The 18,806-nt window shown below is 50.0% G+C and overlaps 1 protein-coding gene across 1 annotated transcript in view; it reads left to right on the top strand.

Moving 5' to 3' along the window:
- The window catches only part of CCDC50 (coiled-coil domain containing 50), a 40,856-nt gene that overhangs the window by 747 nt on the left and 21,303 nt on the right, over nt 1-18,806 (top strand). Inside the window, exon 2 of the mRNA XM_056849881.1 lies at nt 18,498-18,560. Coding sequence (XP_056705859.1) covers nt 18,498-18,560 — 63 coding nt within the window. The remainder of the gene's footprint in view (nt 1-18,497; nt 18,561-18,806) is intronic.

Raw genomic sequence — 18,806 nt, 5'->3', positions numbered from 1 at the left:
GCACACATTTGAAGCAGATTTGTCCGAGGCCGACCCTCTCGGGATTCCCAGGCAATGACCTCACCTGACCAGCCGCTGTGGTGGTGCCGTCACACTTTGCAACTCTAGGGGTCCCTTTTTTGAACATCAGAAGGGCCCTGCTGGATCAGACCCAGGTCCATCAAGTCCAGCAGTCGGTTCACACCATGGCCAACCAGGGGCCTCCAGGAAGCCCCCAAACAATTACCGGTAACATTTGAAAAATGAAATGTGTGAATCGTCCCGAAGCTTTTGTGTCCCGCTGCAGAGGAAGAGTCAATCTGCTCGTCTCTTTCATTCTCAGCTCTGACTGGTAATCGAATAAACGGCAGACAGTGACTGTCTCTCCGGGGCCCTCCGAGTGGGAAGGAATCTGTTTCAACTTTTTTTAAACAAAGTTCTATTTTAAAAATGTTTACAGAAGGAAATTAAGGCAGGGAGGGGAGCAGGGGGAAGTATGCAAATGCACAGATGTCCAAATTTGTAATGCCTGGGCGAAGGAGCAAAATTAGATCATTAAGGAAAAATATCGTTCAGCCTTTTGAGACACGAATGGTTTTTGTTCCCAGAATCGGGCTGCTTTTCCTTTCTTGGAGCTGGGTTTTCCGTGTTGTTCGTTAGCCAGTTTGGCCTCCAGTATACAGTACGTTTTTGTTTGGGTGGGCTCCGGTGTGGGAGGGGTCTCCAGGTTTCAGAACAGAGAAACCTTTGGAGTTGCGACAGGTTCCCAAGGCTAAGAAAGGGATTGTAGCTTCCTCTCCGAGTGGCTGTTCTGTTCTCCTGCCGGCCCTTCAGATGTGTGGGTTGCTGGCACCCGACTTTTGACACTCCCAGTACTAGTCTAAAAGAGCTGCTGCATGAACAGAATTCATTCTCTCAACAGCACCACCTGGTTTTGTGCATCTCGAGCCCAGACAGGCCTGGGTTGAGATGGAGCGTGCAGCCTCCAGAGTTGGCGCCGGATTGGCTCCAGGTTTGGGGCACCCTTGGCATCATGCCATCTTGCTGGGGCCCTCTTCTGTGCCCGCTGGGCATGCTGCCTCCTGCGTGGGCTGCTCTGTCTGCCCTTCCTTCTCCCAGGTACAACGGGTAGGCTGCTGCTGCCCAGTTGGCAGTGGGCGAGGGTGGAGGGCAATGCCCACTCCCACACCAGAGCAGTTCCTGCCTGCAGGGCCCAATCCTGCCATTTGAACCTGGAGAGGCAGCCATGGGGGCAGCTGCTCTCACAGTGGGCTGGGAGCTGGTGGTGGGTTTGTTGAGAGGCGAACATTTGTGCATGAAGTACTTTGGAGATTCAAAAGTAATAGAACAGTAGAGATTCCTGCAGCACGTCAAAGGCTAAAACCAGGGTGCTGGCAGAAGCTTTTGTGAGCCAGGGCCCTCTAGAAAGCACTAGGAAGGTTTGGTTTCAGTTCATCGAACCAAGGCCTTGCTTGGTTGTCCCTCGGCCTCTGTTGGACAAGAGGCCCCGTGTACATTTTCTAAAACAAGAGCCTTGTTATTGCAACCTATCAATCAATCCACTGTATTTAGGAAGAATCTTAGAGTTGGAAGGGAGCACCAAGGTCGTCTAGTCCAACCCCCTGCACAATGCAGGAAATTCATTGTGCGTACTATAAATTGGGAGGAGACAATGTATTGGATGGGGGCTGCTTAATTTGGACAAACTGAGGGCTTTGGAGAAGTGTGTTTCCATACATCATCAGCTGCTGGCGGCTCCTTTTGGTAGTGGGGAAATGCACAGATCCCTCTGGGATTTCTGCGTGCTTCTCCCCTGTGCTAGGCGAGGAAGAGGCCCCTTTCCTTAGGAGCACAAAAGTGCACCATTTTGGAAGAAGGTGTTGTGCTCCCCACAGTGACGCCACAGTGGTGCGAGGCAAAAAGTTTTGGGGGACTCGTTGTACTTCGTTGGGGGGCCCTTGTAAGCAGAAAGGCTCCTGGAGGGCTGCTGGTGGGCAGGAGTGGGCTGAACCCCAGGGGCCACTTGGCGTGGGCCCTGTCAGTAGCAAGGGCAGCATGCCACTGGAACTACACGTGCCGTTGTCTCCTCTAACCAGGTCTGAGCCGAGCGGGCCCCTCAGCGCCACCAACACAGCCGTGTCTGCTCTGCTCAATTTATCCTTGGGCCATTTTATGTATTTATTTATGTTCTTTATAGTCTATCTTTCTTGCTGGGACTCGAGGCGGATTACACAGGGGAGGGGCTGGGGCTCAGTGGCAGAGCCCCTGCTTGGCATGCAGAAGGTCCCAGGTTCAATCCCCAGCATCTCCAATTAAAGGGACTAGGCAGGTAGGTGATGGGAAAGACCCCTACCTGAGACCCTGGAGAGCCGCTGCCAGTCTGAGTAGACAATACTGACTTTGATGGACCCAGGGGGGTCTGATTCAGTATAAGGCAGCTTCATGTGCTCATGTGTGCACAGAGAGTCAGTATGGCCTACACAGTGGGACATCCAATGAAAACAGGTTCAGTCCCCATCATCTCCAGTTAAAAAGGACCAGGCAGAAGGTGGACTGGAAGGTGGACTCTTCCTGCGGCCCTGGAGAGCAGCTGCCAGTCAGAGTAGACAGTACTGACTTTGATACACCAGTGTGGTCTGACTCAGTAGGAGGTTGCCTCGAGTGTTCCTACGAAGACCTCCCACTGGCATTCGGGGCGGAGATGCTTCTCTGTTTCTGAATATTAATTATCTTGTTTATTTTGCTGGCCATTATAAAAAGCATGCTTTTAAAAAACACAGTTACTCAACATTTCACGGGCTGTGCAAACTGCATTTTGTGTTGAGTGCAATTTGGCTTTGCCCTGCCCGGCTCTAACAAAGGAAGCTGCAAGTCTTAACCGTGTCTCTTTCTTTCACGCAAGGCCGAAGAGAGAAGGGGGGGGGAGACATTGGAATGGGGAGGCGTGGGTGCTATTGTCCATCTCAATGGTCCCCTTGTTGTGTCCTCTGAAGAGGGGGGCTGCAGAGCCCCCAGGAGACTTCCACAAAGCTTGGACGGCTCCTTGATTTTACCCTCGCAACCGCCCCCTCCCCTACAAAAGGGCCCCAAATTCCCTTTGATGACGTTCTCGCCTGATGTCGTCTCCTCAAGCTGTTGCTGAGCTGTAGGGAAAGTCTGGGAAAGTGTCGGCTTGCTAGGCTGGAATCTGGGGTGTGGGGGGAAGCTGAGGGGACTTTTCCATGTTGGGAAAATGTGCAGCTTAGCAGAAAATCGTCTTGGGTAAGAAACACGGTTGTGAGTGCGCAAGGGAAGCTGCTTTATACCAAGTTCAGCATGTAGCATCCCCTCCAATAGGACTCTTTCCCAGCACTGATTTGAGTCTAGCAGCACATTAGTTACCTGCAATATTTCCAGGATCTGAGCTTTTGAGAGTCGAAGCTTCGTTCATCATGTACAATAAAACTTAGGCTCCTTATACTCTGGAAATCTTGTTGGTCTTCTGGGTGCTCCTGGACTCAAATTTTGCTCTCCTACTGCAGACCTGAAACTTTCCCAGCACTTAAAGCCCTTTACACTAGAGGTGCCAGGGATGGATCCTGAGTTCTCCTGATGCTAATGCAGGAGCTCTGCTGTTGGGCCCTGTTGCAGAATGGATTTGCAGAATGCATCCCGAAATTTTTCCTCTCCCAGATGACCCCTTGCTGACGCCACTCTAAACGACTTTGTCACACCGTCTGAGCAAGATGCTCCAGGATGGCTTGTGATGGTGCAGAAGATACTGGGGAGGGATCGTGCCCGGCTTCTGCAGTTTTGCAAGCGATCCCAGCGTGCCCCCTCTAGGGCATGTTGTTTTCTGTTGCCCCAGAAGGTCGGACCAGAACCAACTCTGATTCTATAGGGATCGACTGCCGCTTCACTGCTGCTCCTGAAAGCTCTCAGCCCATCTGGTCAGCCCTGGCTTGAATGAGCCCGAGTGAAATCTAAGGACAAAATCTCCAGGTTGACTGCAGGGTGGGGGCTTGATCCCCCCCATATGTTGGTCTATTTAAGAGCCAGCGTGGTGTATTGGTTAAGAGTGGTGGGCTCTAATCTGGTGAACTGGATTGGTTTCCCCACTCCTACCCACGAAGCCAGCTGGGTGACCTTGGGCCAGTCACGCTCTCTCAGCCCCACCTACCTCACAGGGTATCTGTTGTGGGGAGAGGAAGGGAAGGAGAGTGTAAACCGGTAGAGAAAAGCGATGTATAAAAACCAACTCTTCTTCATCTTCTTTGATTTCACTGTTGTCCAGAGGGTCGGGTCAGTCACAGCCCTTTCCCGCCCCCAAGGATCAGGAGGACATGGTCCTGGTGTTGGAGCTACCAGCATTCTGCTCCTTCTGGGACGGGCACAATCCAACAGTTGCAAGACTGTGTAAAGCCAGTTCCTGCAAGCAGCTGATGGGTTGTGGCAAGAGTAGCTACTGAATTTTTGAGGGAAGTCGAACAGTTTTGATAAAACTGGCAGAACCTCTTGGGGGGTGAGGCTTTGTGTGAATTCTTAACTCTGAATCAAGCTGGGAACTCCCACCCCCACCCCCTCACAATCCAGGGCCTTTTGAGCCCGTGGGAGTGCAGAAAAGTGTCTTCTGCTCTTCTGGTTGATCGGCAGGGCTCACTCAAGTGGCTTTCACTTGCAAAGAACGAGAAAGGGGTTTTCGTGGATTTAAAGCCAGAAGCTGCATGAAAGCCCCTGCAAGACCCCGCAGCCCGCCCCCCCCTCAGCTCGGCTAAGGTTGAGCGGCCGTCGCCAGACAAAGGGCCAAGGAGAAAACTGGTGTCCATCACCAGGGCAACCCCCCTGGCGCCAGCTGCAGCCGGTTCCCTCCCTGCCTCCCTGTTTGTTTGTGTGGGGCAAAGGGCGCTTGAGTCATCCTCCGTGGGGCAGGGAGGCCAGGTGGTCGGTTGGCGGCTGCTTCCTTCCATTCAGAGCTGGCCTATTCATTTGTCTGCCTGAGAGGAGGGGCAGACTCCCTTTGTGCCGGCCCCAGAAGCCCTTATTGGGGGGGGGGGTGTTTCTCTGTCAACCTCTCAGTGCAGCATTATTTTCTGTTGAAATTCTTCCTGACCAGGGTCACCCCCGTGGGTCTGCTGAGACTGCGCTTGAACCTGGACGTGGCCCCAGGTTGAATTTTCAGCATTTTGCAAAGTGCAGAGCGAACTGCTATTTGAGAGTGAACAAGAGGGCATAGACACGTTGACGGTGCATGGGGGGATCAGGACCAAAGGGAGCAGGACCTACGCAGAGGTCTTTGGGAGGGGCTTTAGCTCAGTGGGGAGGCCAAAGGCCTCTCGGGGTCGACCCTGTTCTGTTCTCCTGGTTGGGAAAGCCGAGACCTCTGCCCTGAGACCATGGCGGGGGGGAGGAGACACGAGGGGGGCTTGCGAGCAGCCCCCGCCCCAGTGGGGTTGTTAGAATATCTGTCGTGGAGATATTCCTGTATTTAGCAGAGTGCGTTAAGCTTAGCATCAGCAGAAGCCACACGTGCGTGAGTGTGTGAAAAGAAAGGGAGCATCAGTCGTGTGCTCTAATTAAACTAAAGTACATTTATTATTGAAATACATATTTGATAGGAAAGGACAAACGAGGGTTCTCTATCCTAATCTATCTTGCTATTTCTCTAGGTATAAAAGGGTATCTGCCTTCCACTCCATCTTGGGGTGGGAAGGCCTGGGCACAGAGAGCACCCGGCTCCTAGGTCTTGCTTGGTCGATGGGTAAAAGGGAAGAGAGAGGGAAGAGGATATTGTCCCTGACAATATAGCTCTAAACATCAAAGGGCAGGAAATGAGGGGAGAGGTGCAACTGTTAACATCTTCCCATCTATCTATCTGACTATCTGGTCAGTTCCCCCTCTTAATGTGTAGCCAAGTGACACCGTTAGGAAGGGCAGATTTTCCAACACCCCCTCTCGGTGTAACTTGACTCACTCTATCAAGTTCATTTTTCTTCTGAGATCTTCGAATCTCACTCTGGTAAGCGGCTTGGTAAGGATATCTGCAGTCATCTCTCCAGTAGGACAGTGTTTCAGCGCAATAATCTTGTCTTTATGCATTTCCCTTACCAAGTGGTACTTGACATCAATGTGCTTGGTTCGTTTGTTCGTGTCTTCTTGTTTTGCTAAAGATATGCAGCTCTGACTATCATCATTAACTTCTACAGGATCGGAAATATCCATTCCTAGGTCTGTCAGGAGTCTGCGTAGCCATGTTAACTCTTGACAGCCTTGTGCAAGGGAAACGTACTCGGCCTCTGTGCTGGATGTGGCTACAGTCTCCTGTTTCCTGCTTAGCCAACTAATAGCTCCACCTCCATAGAAAAATATGTGGCCACTGGTGGATTTTCTGTCCTCTAAGCTTCCAGCCCAGTCTGCATCTGCGTATGCTATGAGTTTGGGCCTTTCACTGGCAGGGAGCTTAAGTTTGTAGTGCACTGTGCCAATTAAGTACCTTACAACCCTCTTTATTGCATTCCAGTCCTTGTTAGTTGGAGCCGAAGCCTTCCTACACAATATGCCCACCGCTGAACTGATGTCTGGTCTAGTTAGTGTGCTTATATATAGCAGCTTACCTAGCGCTTCACGGTATACGTTTTCAGGCGGTAGTGGAGCACTGTTGTCCAGCTGTTTCACATAACTGACCTCCATTGGAGTTGGTGAAGAGATGGCGTGGTCCATCCTCAGGAATGATATCAGCTCTTTAATCTTTTGTTCTTGGCTGATTAGGAAACTCCCATCACTTTCTCTCTGGATTTGTGTTCCCAAGTAGTGACTGGCAGGTCCCAATTCTGTCACTTCTACTTCTTTGCTTATGTGATGCACGAGTGTCTTGTAGTCAGCTGGGTCTTCAAAAGCAATTATCAAATCGTCAACGTACGAGAGAACAAAAGTCCATTTACCTTTTTCATGTTTGGTATACAGGCACTGATCATTCTCACTTCTCTTAAAGTCCGCTTGAAGCAGAATGTCATTCAGCTTTGCATTCCATGCTCTGGCAGCCTGCTTTAGCCCATAGATGCTTTTCTGCAGCTTACATACAAGTCCCTCTTCTCCCTTTTGGACGAACCCTGGGGGCTGCTGCATGTAGATTTCTTCTTCCAAGTCGCCGTGCAAAAAGGCAGTCTTCACATCAATGTGTCTGACATGCATGTCCTTGGCTGCTCCTACACTCAAAAGAGTCCTGATAGTGGTATGTCTAACCACAGGCGCAAATGTCAGGTCAAAGTCTGTGCCAAATTTCTGTGAATATCCCTTCGCCACAAGCCTGGCTTTGTAGCGCTGGACCTCACCATTGGCATCTCGTTTCCTTTTAAAGACCCATTTGCACCCTATTGCCTTCCTGTTGGAGGGCAACTCAACTAAAGTCCAAGTCTTGTTCTTGTGTAGAGAGCGGATCTCCTCTCGTGCAGCTTGCTTCCACAGCTGCCCTTGTTCCGGGGGTAATTTGGAAACATCACTCCAGGAGGTTGGCTCGAAGTCGTCCGCCGTTCTTGCAAGGTAGGACAACCTCAGTGGTGGGACACCCCGGTTGGTGCGTTCTGACCTCCTCAATCCACATTGTGTGGCCTGTTCCGCTTCATCAAGCTCCTGTGAGTCAGCGGCCCCCTCCGGTTCAACATCTGTGGTTTTTGCCTCATGTTGGTTCCTCAAAGGTTCCTCAGTGTCTTCCTCTTTGGGGCCAAAGCTACAAGGGTACCTGAATGTGCTGTCCACTTCTGCCTTCACCCCCTCTGAAGCTGGCCGTCTTTCCCTTTCATCAAAGTAGACTGCTCTGCTTATTGAGATTCTCTTGGAGACTGGGTCTAAGATCCTGTAACCCTTGCTCCTGGCTGAGTAGCCTACAAAAATTCCCTCATGTGTGGTGTTATCTAGCTTCCCACGCTTCTCTTTGGGAATATATGCATGGGCTTTGCTGCCAAAAACACGTAGATGTTGCATGGAAGGTTTGTGGCCATGCCACAGCTCAAAAGGTGTCTTCCCCGTAGCCTTTGTGTGCACCCTGTTCCGTATGTAGGCAGCTGTCATTATGGCTTCCCCCCAAAAATCGTGTGGGAGATGTGCATCAGTAAGCATAGATCTTACCATCTCAATCAGAGTCCTGTTCATTCGTTCTGCCACACCATTCTGCGCTGGATTATATGCCACTGTCAGTTGATGCTCAATGCCTTCATTTGCCAGGAACTGCTCCATTGCTTTAGATGTGTTCTCCCCCGCTCCATCCGAGCGAAACACTTGTATTTTCCGGTTAAACTTATTCTGCACGAGAGCTGCGTATTGCTTCAGTTTTTCCAGTACCTGGGATTTCTCAGAGAGCAAATACAAGACAGTATACCGTGAGTAATCATCTATGAATGACACAACGTATTGGAAATTACCTAGTGTTTTATCCAGAGGGCCGCAGAGATCACAATGGATTATTTCTAGGGCCTTTGTAGTTCTTCTTTCACTCCTTCTCGGAAAGGGTCTGTTTACTCCTTTGGATTTAATGCAACACACACAGTTAGTGTCAAAATCACAATCTGAGAAATATAAATCTTGAGTTAGATCCCTTTTTGCCATTTCCCGAAGTGTTTGGAAATTGCAGTGGCCTAGCCTTCGATGCCATAGATTGACTTTATCTGCTTTGTCACAGTGTTTTGTCATATGAGTCTCTTGTTTGGGAACGGTGGCATCCAGATCAGGGGAGCCAACAGCTTTCACTTCTTGAACAACAGGCAAACCGTTCCGTTCCTCTGTCATCATGCATGGTTTTCCATTTAGTGAAATAGTACATCTGGTCCCTCTTCCATTTATGTCATATCCTTCAGCAGCAAGTCTACTCCAAGAGACCAGGTTACTAGTGAGGTTTGGAACATACAAAACACCCTTCAATTGTAATTCATACGTCTCATCACCTTCTAGTTGGCAGTGTAAGATTCCCGTGCCCCTCTGTCGGGCTAAAACTTTTGTTCCATTCCCCATAGTTACCTCCTGAGGGGAAATTTCTTCTAAGTCAATGAGAAACTGTCTCATATTGCAAAGGTGAGTAGTGGACCCCGTGTCAAGTAGGAAATGTGACGATTCGTGAGAAGTTACCCCAACGGAATAGTTGAAATGTCTGGGCTTGTCATGAAACCGCCTCCTGTCTGAATCTTTATATCTGCGGTCCGGGTCGTCTGCATATTCACTCTGTTTATGTGGACAGTGAGACACCTTGTGGCCAACCTCTGAACAGCCAAAGCACACAATAGAAGCCTGATTCCTTGATCGCATTGGAGGGGAGGGGCTCTTTGCTCTCGCGCCAAAACTGTTCCCTTTAAACCTGCCGTTTGTCTCCCTCTTCGGCCCCTCCCATCTTCCCTCATGGTTGGACCTTTCTTTGTTCTCATGAAGAGAGGCGTTTGGTGGTTTACAACGGTGATCTGTTACAGCCACCTTATGCGCGAACTCCTCAGAGAGGGAATTTCCCGATCCCTGCAAAAGTTCCCTGCGAGCGATTTCTGTGCTGATCTCGTCAGCCGCTGACTCTAGGGTCAGATTACCCTTACACTCGAGTTGCCCAACCAGGGCAGTAAGGTTGTCTGGGAGACTCATGAATAGAAATGCAAGCTTATCTGCATCGTCCAGGGTGGATCCTGCTAGCTCCATTTGCGAGATCAATTCTTTCAATTTAAAAACGTGTGCGTCAAAATCACTCCCTTCCTTAAAGGGTGTGCTGATCAGTTTTCTGTATAATGCAACTCTATACGGCCAGCCCGTTTTGGTCACCGATTTAATAATTCCTTCTTTCATCTCCTTTGCAGTCTCTAACCCTTTCAAGGTACATAACAATTCATCCCCAATGCTAGCCGCAAGTATTCGTTTGGCTTTCCTGTTGCCTGCTTTCCAATCCTCATTTGGAGTTGCGGGCTTCGATTCATTTACATATTTAAGCAAATCTTCCGACTCAAGGGCAAACTCCAGACGGGTTTCCCAGGCCGAAAAATTTCCTTTCCTTAAAATCACAAGGTCATGAGTCTCGGCTATTTTATTGGACGTCATCGTGACTTATTGGCATGGATATATCCCCCAGAAATATAGAAATCGGTTCGGTCTCACCCTTCCTCTTTCCAAGAGATGCTTCCTTTTCTCCTCCGTCTGTGGGGAAACGATTGGATTCCACCAGTCCTTTCGGCGGCCAGAAAGCAAATCTGTAACCCTTCGAGGTTCAGGAAGCAGCTTCAAGACGGGCTCCACGCAGGAACAAAATCAGGAACAAAATCCAGGCAAACTCATAACTTTTAAATCTGGGCCCATAACCTGTTAGAATATCTGTCGTGGAGATATTCCTGTATTTAGCAGAGTGCGTTAAGCTTAGCATCAGCAGAAGCCACACGTGCGTGAGTGTGTGAAAAGAAAGGGAGCATCAGTCGTGTGCTCTAATTAAACTAAAGTACATTTATTATTGAAATACATATTTGATAGGAAAGGACAAACGAGGGTTCTCTATCCTAATCTATCTTGCTATTTCTCTAGGTATAAAAGGGTATCTGCCTTCCACTCCATCTTGGGGTGGGAAGGCCTGGGCACAGAGAGCACCCGGCTCCTAGGTCTTGCTTGGTCGATGGGTAAAAGGGAAGAGAGAGGGAAGAGGATATTGTCCCTGACAATATAGCTCTAAACATCAAAGGGCAGGAAATGAGGGGAGAGGTGCAACTGTTAACATCTTCCCATCTATCTATCTGACTATCTGGTCAGTTCCCCCTCTTAATGTGTAGCCAAGTGACACCGTTAGGAAGGGCAGATTTTCCAACAGGGTGCTGGGCTGGGTTGAAATTTCAGCACCTGCTTCACCTGAGGAGCCTGCCTCTAATTCCCGCTCTGGTTTTGACAGCTGGAGTTTTGTTTATTTTATTTTACTTAACTGTATTTATGCCCTGGCCTGGATGGCCCAGGCGAGCCTGATCTTGTCAGATCTCAGAAGCTAAGCAGGGTCAGCCCTGGTTAGTATTTGGATGGGAGACCACCAAGGAAGTCCAGGGTTGCTGTCCAGAGGAAGGCACTGGCAAACCACCTGTTAGTCTCCTGCCATAAAACCCCCAAAAAAGGGGTCGCCATAAGTCGGCTGCGACTTGACGGCACTTTACACACACAACTGTATTTATAGTCTGCTCTTCTCAGTGAGACTCAGGGCAGATTACCCAGTGTAAGTCAATGCCGTATACCACACGCCTGCTACTGCGACACCTGCTTCCAGAAAGGTGGCTGGTTATGACCTTTAAAGCCCATCACGACCTGGGGCCCGTGTAGCGGAAGGGCCGCCTCCTTCCGTATGTCCCTGTGCGCCAACGACAGTCATCAGGCCGCCATCTGCCACTTAATGCGGCCCGTCTGGCATCGGCCAGAGCCGGGGCCTTTTCCGTCGTTGCCCCAGCTCTGTGGAATGGGCTGTCTGGAGAGGTGAAAGGGGCCCCCTCCTTGGAGACCTTCAGGAGATGCTGCAAGGCCCGCCTGTTTGCCAGGGCTTTTGGGGGAGTTTGAATGGCAGGCATCTTTTAAGGGGGAAGAGATCTGGGGTGGGCTATTTTATTTTTGGTTTTAACTGTAAATGTTTTTAACTGTTGTTGTAGAGCCACCTTGAACCATAAGGAAAGGCTGAATGTCGTAATAAATAAAATAAATAAATCAACAGGCTGGGAATACAAAAATGCTATAGGATTTGGGTTGCAGAAATCTGAACACAGAGCTGAAAGAAAGCATTGCATGGTAACCAACGCAGACATTAGAGAGCAGGATCATACAGAAACAGATAGTAGTATAGTATGGAGTTGAAACTTATTAGGCATGTAGAAGCAGGAACTGTTCTCTCTCTTTCTCTCTCTCTCTCTTCCATTTATAAAAATTTGACTCTGGAGAGGAGCGCTTGGAGAGAAGCTTTGAGATCCCCATTCAAAAGCATTTTTCTCATTTTATCTGCAGCAAACGGCCTCAGTCATAAGTGCGTTTCAAGAGGGGACCGAAATTCCAGCAAGTCTGTGACTCCCCTGAAGAACATGCTGGCAGTTTCTATCCTTTCTTTTCCTCAGCTAAACTGTTTATGAACTTGTTTTGCTTTCTTCTTCCTCCTGTTTTTGTTCTGGTGACTGATCTATGGCCTCTTCCCCCCCGCCCCAGTCCTATAATAGCATGATCAATTTATTTAGATTAGATTTATTTAATAGCACGATTGATTGATTTAGGTACGCCCTATTTTTCTCCTTCATGGTTCCCAAAGCAGCTTACAGCATCATTCTGCCCTCTTCCATTTTATCCTCACAACAACCTTGTGAGGTAGGTTAGGCTGAGAGTGTGTTTCCGGCCCTGGGTCACCCAGCGAGCCTCTGTGGCAGAGTGGAGATTCGAACCTGAGTCTTTCAGATCCCAGTCGGAGGCTCCAACCACTGCACCACGCTGGATCGCAAGCTGCAGGCATGTAAGAGCTTGGAAGGTCATTGTCTCCTCCAACTCACAAGTAGCCTGCCTGCCGGCCGGCCTCCAAAAACGTTGCAGGATTTTTGCTTGTTGGGGTGTAAAAGGATTTCTACATTCAGAGTTAAAACCTGCTTGGCTGCCCAGGAAAGAGCTTTCTGCCCCGGAAGGGAAAATAAGAGCCACTGATAACAGTTGTTATCTAAATATCTGCATGACATCATATAACTTGGCCCCTATTACAAGAGGAAATTAAATAACCTTTTATTTGCACGGGGTTCGAGTAACTTAGGGCGAAAACGCATAGTCTGCTGTTCCCAGACTTGATTTTAAAATGCTTTAAATCTTGACCAGTCCTGGGCTCAGGAGGCCGGTAAGAGCCCCCCCCAATACATACTCTTCCCCCCTGACTGAGTTGTGACACCTCCTGCCATTAATAGTAGCCCCATACTTATGGAACTCCCTGCCATGGGACAGCTGCCAGTTTTGGGAGCCTGTGCCGTTCAAGCAAGCAGTTAAAAGCTTTCCGTTTTGGCCAGCATTTGATCTTTTAATTATCTTAAGATACTCCAGGCTGTTTCTTATGTCTGCTGCTGTACTGTTGAAAGGTTTAAAAAATGGTGTGCCTTTAATATATTGCTATTCTTTGTTGAGAGTACTGTGATCCTGCCTTTCCCTGATTGAAAGTCCAAGGTGGTTTACAGTGAATCAAAACAATTCACAGAAAGAATTGAAACCACACTCCAAAACTCTGAAATAAGAAGTATTGAAAAAGCTTCATAGACTCAAAGAGTTGGAAGTGACCCTAGAGGCCATCTAGTCTAACCCCCTGCTCAATGCAGGATTAGCCTTGAGCATCCCTGGCAAGTGTTCGTCCAGCCGCTGCTTGAAGACAGCCAGTGAGGGGGGAGCACACCCACCTCCCTGGGCAGCCGACTCCCCTGCTGAACTGCTTTCACTGTAAAAAAATTCTTCTTAATGTCAAGTCGTTACCTTTTTCCACCCATAATTTATACCCATTATTGCAAGTCCTGTCCTCTGCTGCCAACAGGAACAGCTCGTTGACCTCTTCAGCAAGATGTGTGGCAGAAATGAATGGTTTTGACTTGGAACCCAAGAAGCACCAGTATTGTTTCTAGCAGATGTTTTAAAGGAGGGTTTTCCACGCTTGAGGTGCCACCACAGAGAGGACCCTGTTCAGAGGACAGGAATCCCTCGATCAGGTCCTGGGCAGAGGACCCTGCAGAACAGGTGGTTTTTATGAAGGAACGGCTGGTCCTTCAGACTCCCAGTTCACGCCAAGCTTTAAAATATAGAAGTAGGAGCTGGTCTTGCATCCAGAAATGAAGTGAAATCCGCAGCAGAGTTCTCCAGCACCAGCAAGTGTGATCAGATGAGTCGATCCCGGTTTACCGTGCAGCCTGGGCGCCCCCCACTGATATTTCCAAATGGGTTTTCAAAGGCAGTCCTGAGTGCAACATTGCAACAGCTTAAAGTGGGCATGATTAGATCCAGGCTGCGTCCACGCTGATCTCCCGTGTTTTTATTGGCTTCTGGGTATTTTGCTTTGAGTTCTTGTTTAAAAAGTGCACTGTAACCTTTTGAATAAATCCATACATAAGACAAAAATGAACAGGCGCGGCGAGCGACTAGCTCGTGATTCAAGACAGATGGATTCTGTTGCTAAATGAATACCTTTCCCTGAATTGTTCACGACAGTTAGAGCCTCAGTGGAACAGGCTTCCTCGGGAGGTGGTGGGCTCTCCTTCTTTGGGAGGTTTTCAAGCAGAGAAGCTAGATGGCCATCTGTCAGCAATGCTGATTGTGTGAACTTAGGCGGATCGTGAGAGGGAGGGCAGGAAGGGTTGCGTCAATGTTTGGCTCTCGTGGGCCTTTCTTGCCTGCCCAGGGTTGTGCCGATCACCACTTTGGGGTCAGGAAGCAATTTTCCTCCAGGCCAGTTTGGCCAGGGATCCTGGAGGGATTTTTGTTGCCATCTTCTGGGCATGGAGTAGGGGTTGCTGGGAGTGTGGAGGGAAGGTAGTTGTGAATTTCCTGCATTGTACAAGTTGTTGGACTAGATCATCCTGGTGGTCCCTTCCAACTCTATGATTCTATGTTGCTTCTTTTGAGAACGTTGTTTTGCTGGACCCTCTTTTGAACTGACAATCGTTTCCAAGGGAGCGTTGTTTCTTAAGCTGGGAAACATCACGTATTACTGTACAGTTCATATTTCTCAGATTTGCTCACAGATGCACAGAGAGAGAGTTTTTCAGCGGAGGAAGGGATGTTGGGTTCCTGGCCCCCAAGAGTCTTACTGCTGCAAAGGATACCAGAAGCTTCTTGATTGCATTTTAGGGAGAGAGAAGTTGGCTCCTGTCTCTAGCGATAAGCAGCCCCCAGGCTGTGCTGAAGAGCGGTGGATCCCGTTATGATTGATTTGTGGAGGGGAAAGGCCAGGGTGCCCTTCCAGCTCTTGGCAGGCAGAGTGAGGTTTTGGGAGTGAGTTTTTTCCAGAGACGGCCCTTCTGAAGATGCCGCGGTTGTGTCTGTTTCTGGGCCCGTGTTTGCTGCCCGGAGACAGATCCGAGAGACTGCAGAGGAAGCCCGTCTGTCTTGGCGGTGAAGAAGGACCCATTTATCATCTAGTGGCAGGCAGGCATCTCTGGAGGAGGCGGCGGCGGCAGGTCTTCAGGCACATGTCTGTGGAAAGCAGCGGCGGAAGCCAGCCCAGAGGGCTGCCAGACCCAGCCTGCCAAGAAACGTGGGCAGAATCATTTGCATTTCCTGTTGGGAGCACCAGCGCCGCTCGTTCAAGCTGTTCTTTCTTCCGCACCCCGTCCAGATCGCAGGGAAGGGCCCTTCCGTTCGTCAAGGTTGCCGTGTTCCTGGCCTTGGCCTTGGGCTTTTTAAAAGGCGCCCGAGGGCGGCCGTTCAGAGCTAGGGCCCGTCTTCCCTCTTCTCTTGCAGGGTTCAGGCTGCTTTGTGCGTCTGTCTTTGTACCTTATATTTTCAGCAACTGGACTGTGTGGAAAGGGTCTGTCTGTGTGGAGTCTGTCCATGTTGCTGTCTTGAGGCACAAGGCAGGAGTGGGAGAGATGGCATGCTGGTGAGAGAGGATGCCCGGAGGGGCAAAAGGAAGCTAGGTGAACCTCAAGTACTGGCCCTCTTACAATTGCTGGGAAAGTTGGAGGTGGGCTGCTGCCCTGGGGGAGAGGTGGGGGGAGGGCTCTGGTGTCCAGGAGCGGAACCAAGACTCAGCGCTTCTGACAGCAGGTCACAGAGTACATGGCTCGGGCTAGGCCAGCCACGGTGCCCACGGGTCTGGGTCTTCCCCCTCAAAGGCCAGGCCCAGCCCAGCACTTCATGTTGGATCAGAACCAACGGGTTGAAATTAAATCCAAAGAGTTTCCGGCTAGAAGAAGAAGAGTTGGTTTTTATATGCCGACTATCTCTACCACTTAAGGAAGAATCCAACTGGCTTACAATCACCTTCCCTTCCCCTACCCACAACAGGCACCCTGTCATGTAGTTGGGGCTGAGAGAACTGTGACTAGCCCAAAGTCACCTAGCTGGCTTCATGTGGAGGAGTGGGGAAACAAATCCAGTTCACCAGAGTAGCCTCCACTGCTCATGTGGAGGAAAGGGGAATCAAACCCGGTTCTCCAGATCAGACTCCACCGCTCCAAACCACCGCTGTTAACCACTACACCATGCTGGCTAAACATTAGGAAGAACCTTCTGACAGTTAGAACGGTTTCTCAGCAGAACAGGCTTCCTCGGGAGGTGGTGGACTCTCCTTCCTTGGAGGTTTTTAAGCAGAGGCTAGATGGCCATCTGAAGGCAATGCTGATTCATTGACCTTAGGCAGATCATGAGAGGGAGGGCGGGCGGGAAGGTTTGCACCAGTGTTTGGCTCTCGTGGCCCTTTCTTGCCTGCCCAGGGTAGTGCCGATTGCCACTTTAGGGTCAGGAAGCAATTTTCCTCCAGGCCAGATTAGCCAGGGATCCCAGAGGTTTTTTTTTTATTATTATTATTATTATTTCCATCTTCTGGGCATGGAGTAGGGGTCACTGGGGATGTGGGGGGGAGGTAGTTGTGAATTTCCTGCATTGTGCAGGGGGTTGGACTAAATGACCCTGGTGGTCCCTTCCAACTCTATGATTCTATATTTTTCATGGACCCCTGAGAACAGAGATGCTTCTCCAGATGGGCCTGTGCTCACCCTTGAAGGCCTAACTGGCCCGTGGGTCAGATTGCTAAAAGAGGCATCGTTGGCGAGGCCCGGAAGTGGGGCTTGGCGTGAGAGGCTGTTTCTCTTGTGTATCTCCTGCCCTTTCAGAGCCTGCTTATGGGAGAGGTCCTGACTCCCTTTTGTGATTAGGGAGCGAGCCAGAATTGTAGCTTTTCCAGAAAGAAGTGGATGGATGGCCACAAGTCAAATCCTATGGCATTATCTGTGGGATGACCCGTCCTGTTGATTGCGTTGACTTATTCCTTGAGTTGCAGCGAGGAAAAGAGTATTGTAAATAACGCCAGTAAAAGAAATGAATGTGTGTCTGATGCTCCCTGTGGGTGCCGGCCCTCTTCCCCCAGCTCTGCCCTTCAGTCTGGCCCTGCTGGTCTTCCTACCTCCATTGAAGGCAGGTGTGGGGCTTTCTCTGCAGTCTCTCTGCCTGGCCACGTTCTTCACACAAAGAGTGATTAAAATGTGGAATTCACTGTCAGAGGATGTGGTGATGGCCACAGGCTTCGAAAGGGGACTAGACAGATTCGTGGGGGAGAGGTCTATCAGTGGCTACTAGCTGTTCTGAGTAAAGGGAACGTCCACATTCAGAGGCAGTCAACCCCTGAAGCCCAGTGCCAGGAGGCAACATCAGGGGAAGGCCTCGGCCTCTATGCCCTGCTGTTGGCCCTCCAGAGGAACCGGCTGGCTCCTGTGTGAGACAGGATGCTGGACTAGATGGACCCTCACTGGTCTGATCCAGCAGGGCTCTTCTTACGTTCTTATGTTCCCCTGGTTAGGCAACCCAGTAAGCACCTGCTCTGGGATCCAAGCAAGCACGTCCTCAAATACCATTTTTTCCTGAGTGCAGGAATCCAGTAACGTCCCCCTCTGTGGCTTCAGGAGGCACCAAGCCAGGGCTCCCCCAGCACAGACTCAACGGAGCATACAGCGTGAGGACATGCAGGCAAAGAAGTTTCCTCATGCGGCAAGAAATTTGCTCCATCGCTTATTGAGCAAATACAAGGCTGCCTTCTCTCCCTCTCCCCCAAGGTGCCTGGCTTGGCTGGAAAGGTTCTGGGCGACCGCCTTGGACTCTGCGGCACCGGGATCAGCCACAGAGTCCTCCTGTTCCTCCCCCTCCGCAGCTTTATTGATTGATCATGGTTATTACTTCTGGTTTCGGAGGTGAAACGCCTGGCCGGCTTTGCAGCCCTGTTCCTCTGTGGGTATCATACCCATGGGGAATGCTGTCATTCTGCCCTTGTACAAATCTGTGGTGAGACCACACCCTCTCAACTCAGTGGATATCACAGTGGGGCTATTGTGTGGATAAAGGGGAGGAAGAGCACGTGACGAGATACACCACTTTGGATCCCAGTTATTGAAAAAGTGGGTTATAATTAATTTTTTTAAAGCACTGATTGGGAGACCGAGGGGCGCTTTAGGGTAGACTCTGTTGATGGCTGCCAGCTGCCTTCCTTCAGTGGGTGGCGGCACAGAGGACTTGCCCCCTGATGGCAACGTTAACCTCTTGCTGATTTGAAATGGCTTCAAAAGGCACACAAATAGGAAATTAGTTCTCTTTTGCACAAATGAAGTTGTACGGTCGAATGGCTGCTTACTTCTTTGCATTCTGCAAGGTCTGCTTGAGGTTGGTAGGAAGGAAATGGAGAAGATGCATGTAGCGTGGGAGGGAGCTGCGTGTCCCCCATTTCTGTGGGGCTGGCTGGGGGGAGGAAGGGGATACTTGGAAACGATTGCTTACCCCCACATCCATCAGGTGTCTGGTTGGTTTGTGTTCCTTTCTCCTAACCCAGCCGTTCTCGCTCTGCTTTTCTTTTGCAGTTTGCCGGGACTTTGCCGTCTTGGAGGACCACACGTTGGCCCACAACCTGCAAGAACAGGAAAGTAAGTTCCGTCAAGCAAGTGAAGGGGGCTTCGGCCTCCCGAAGCAAGTGATGCTCGTTGTCCTAATTCCTCTTGCTCTGTGGAATTGTGGTTTAGCCCGACTTGAGGAGAGGCATGTAGGGCACCGATCCCCCACATACATGCTTTGGTGTTGCAGCGGGCATTTCCGTCTTCCCTTCCAGTGTAGTTCCACATTCTGAAGGGTTGACCATTTTTAAAAATATTCAAATTTTTAGTTTTCTAAGA

This window comes from Euleptes europaea, chromosome 5 (genome assembly GCF_029931775.1).
Source record: "Euleptes europaea isolate rEulEur1 chromosome 5, rEulEur1.hap1, whole genome shotgun sequence".
NCBI lineage: Eukaryota > Metazoa > Chordata > Lepidosauria > Squamata > Sphaerodactylidae > Euleptes > Euleptes europaea.
The sequence above is the reverse complement of the archived record's forward strand: the minus strand, read 5'-3'. Positions and strand labels throughout refer to the sequence as shown.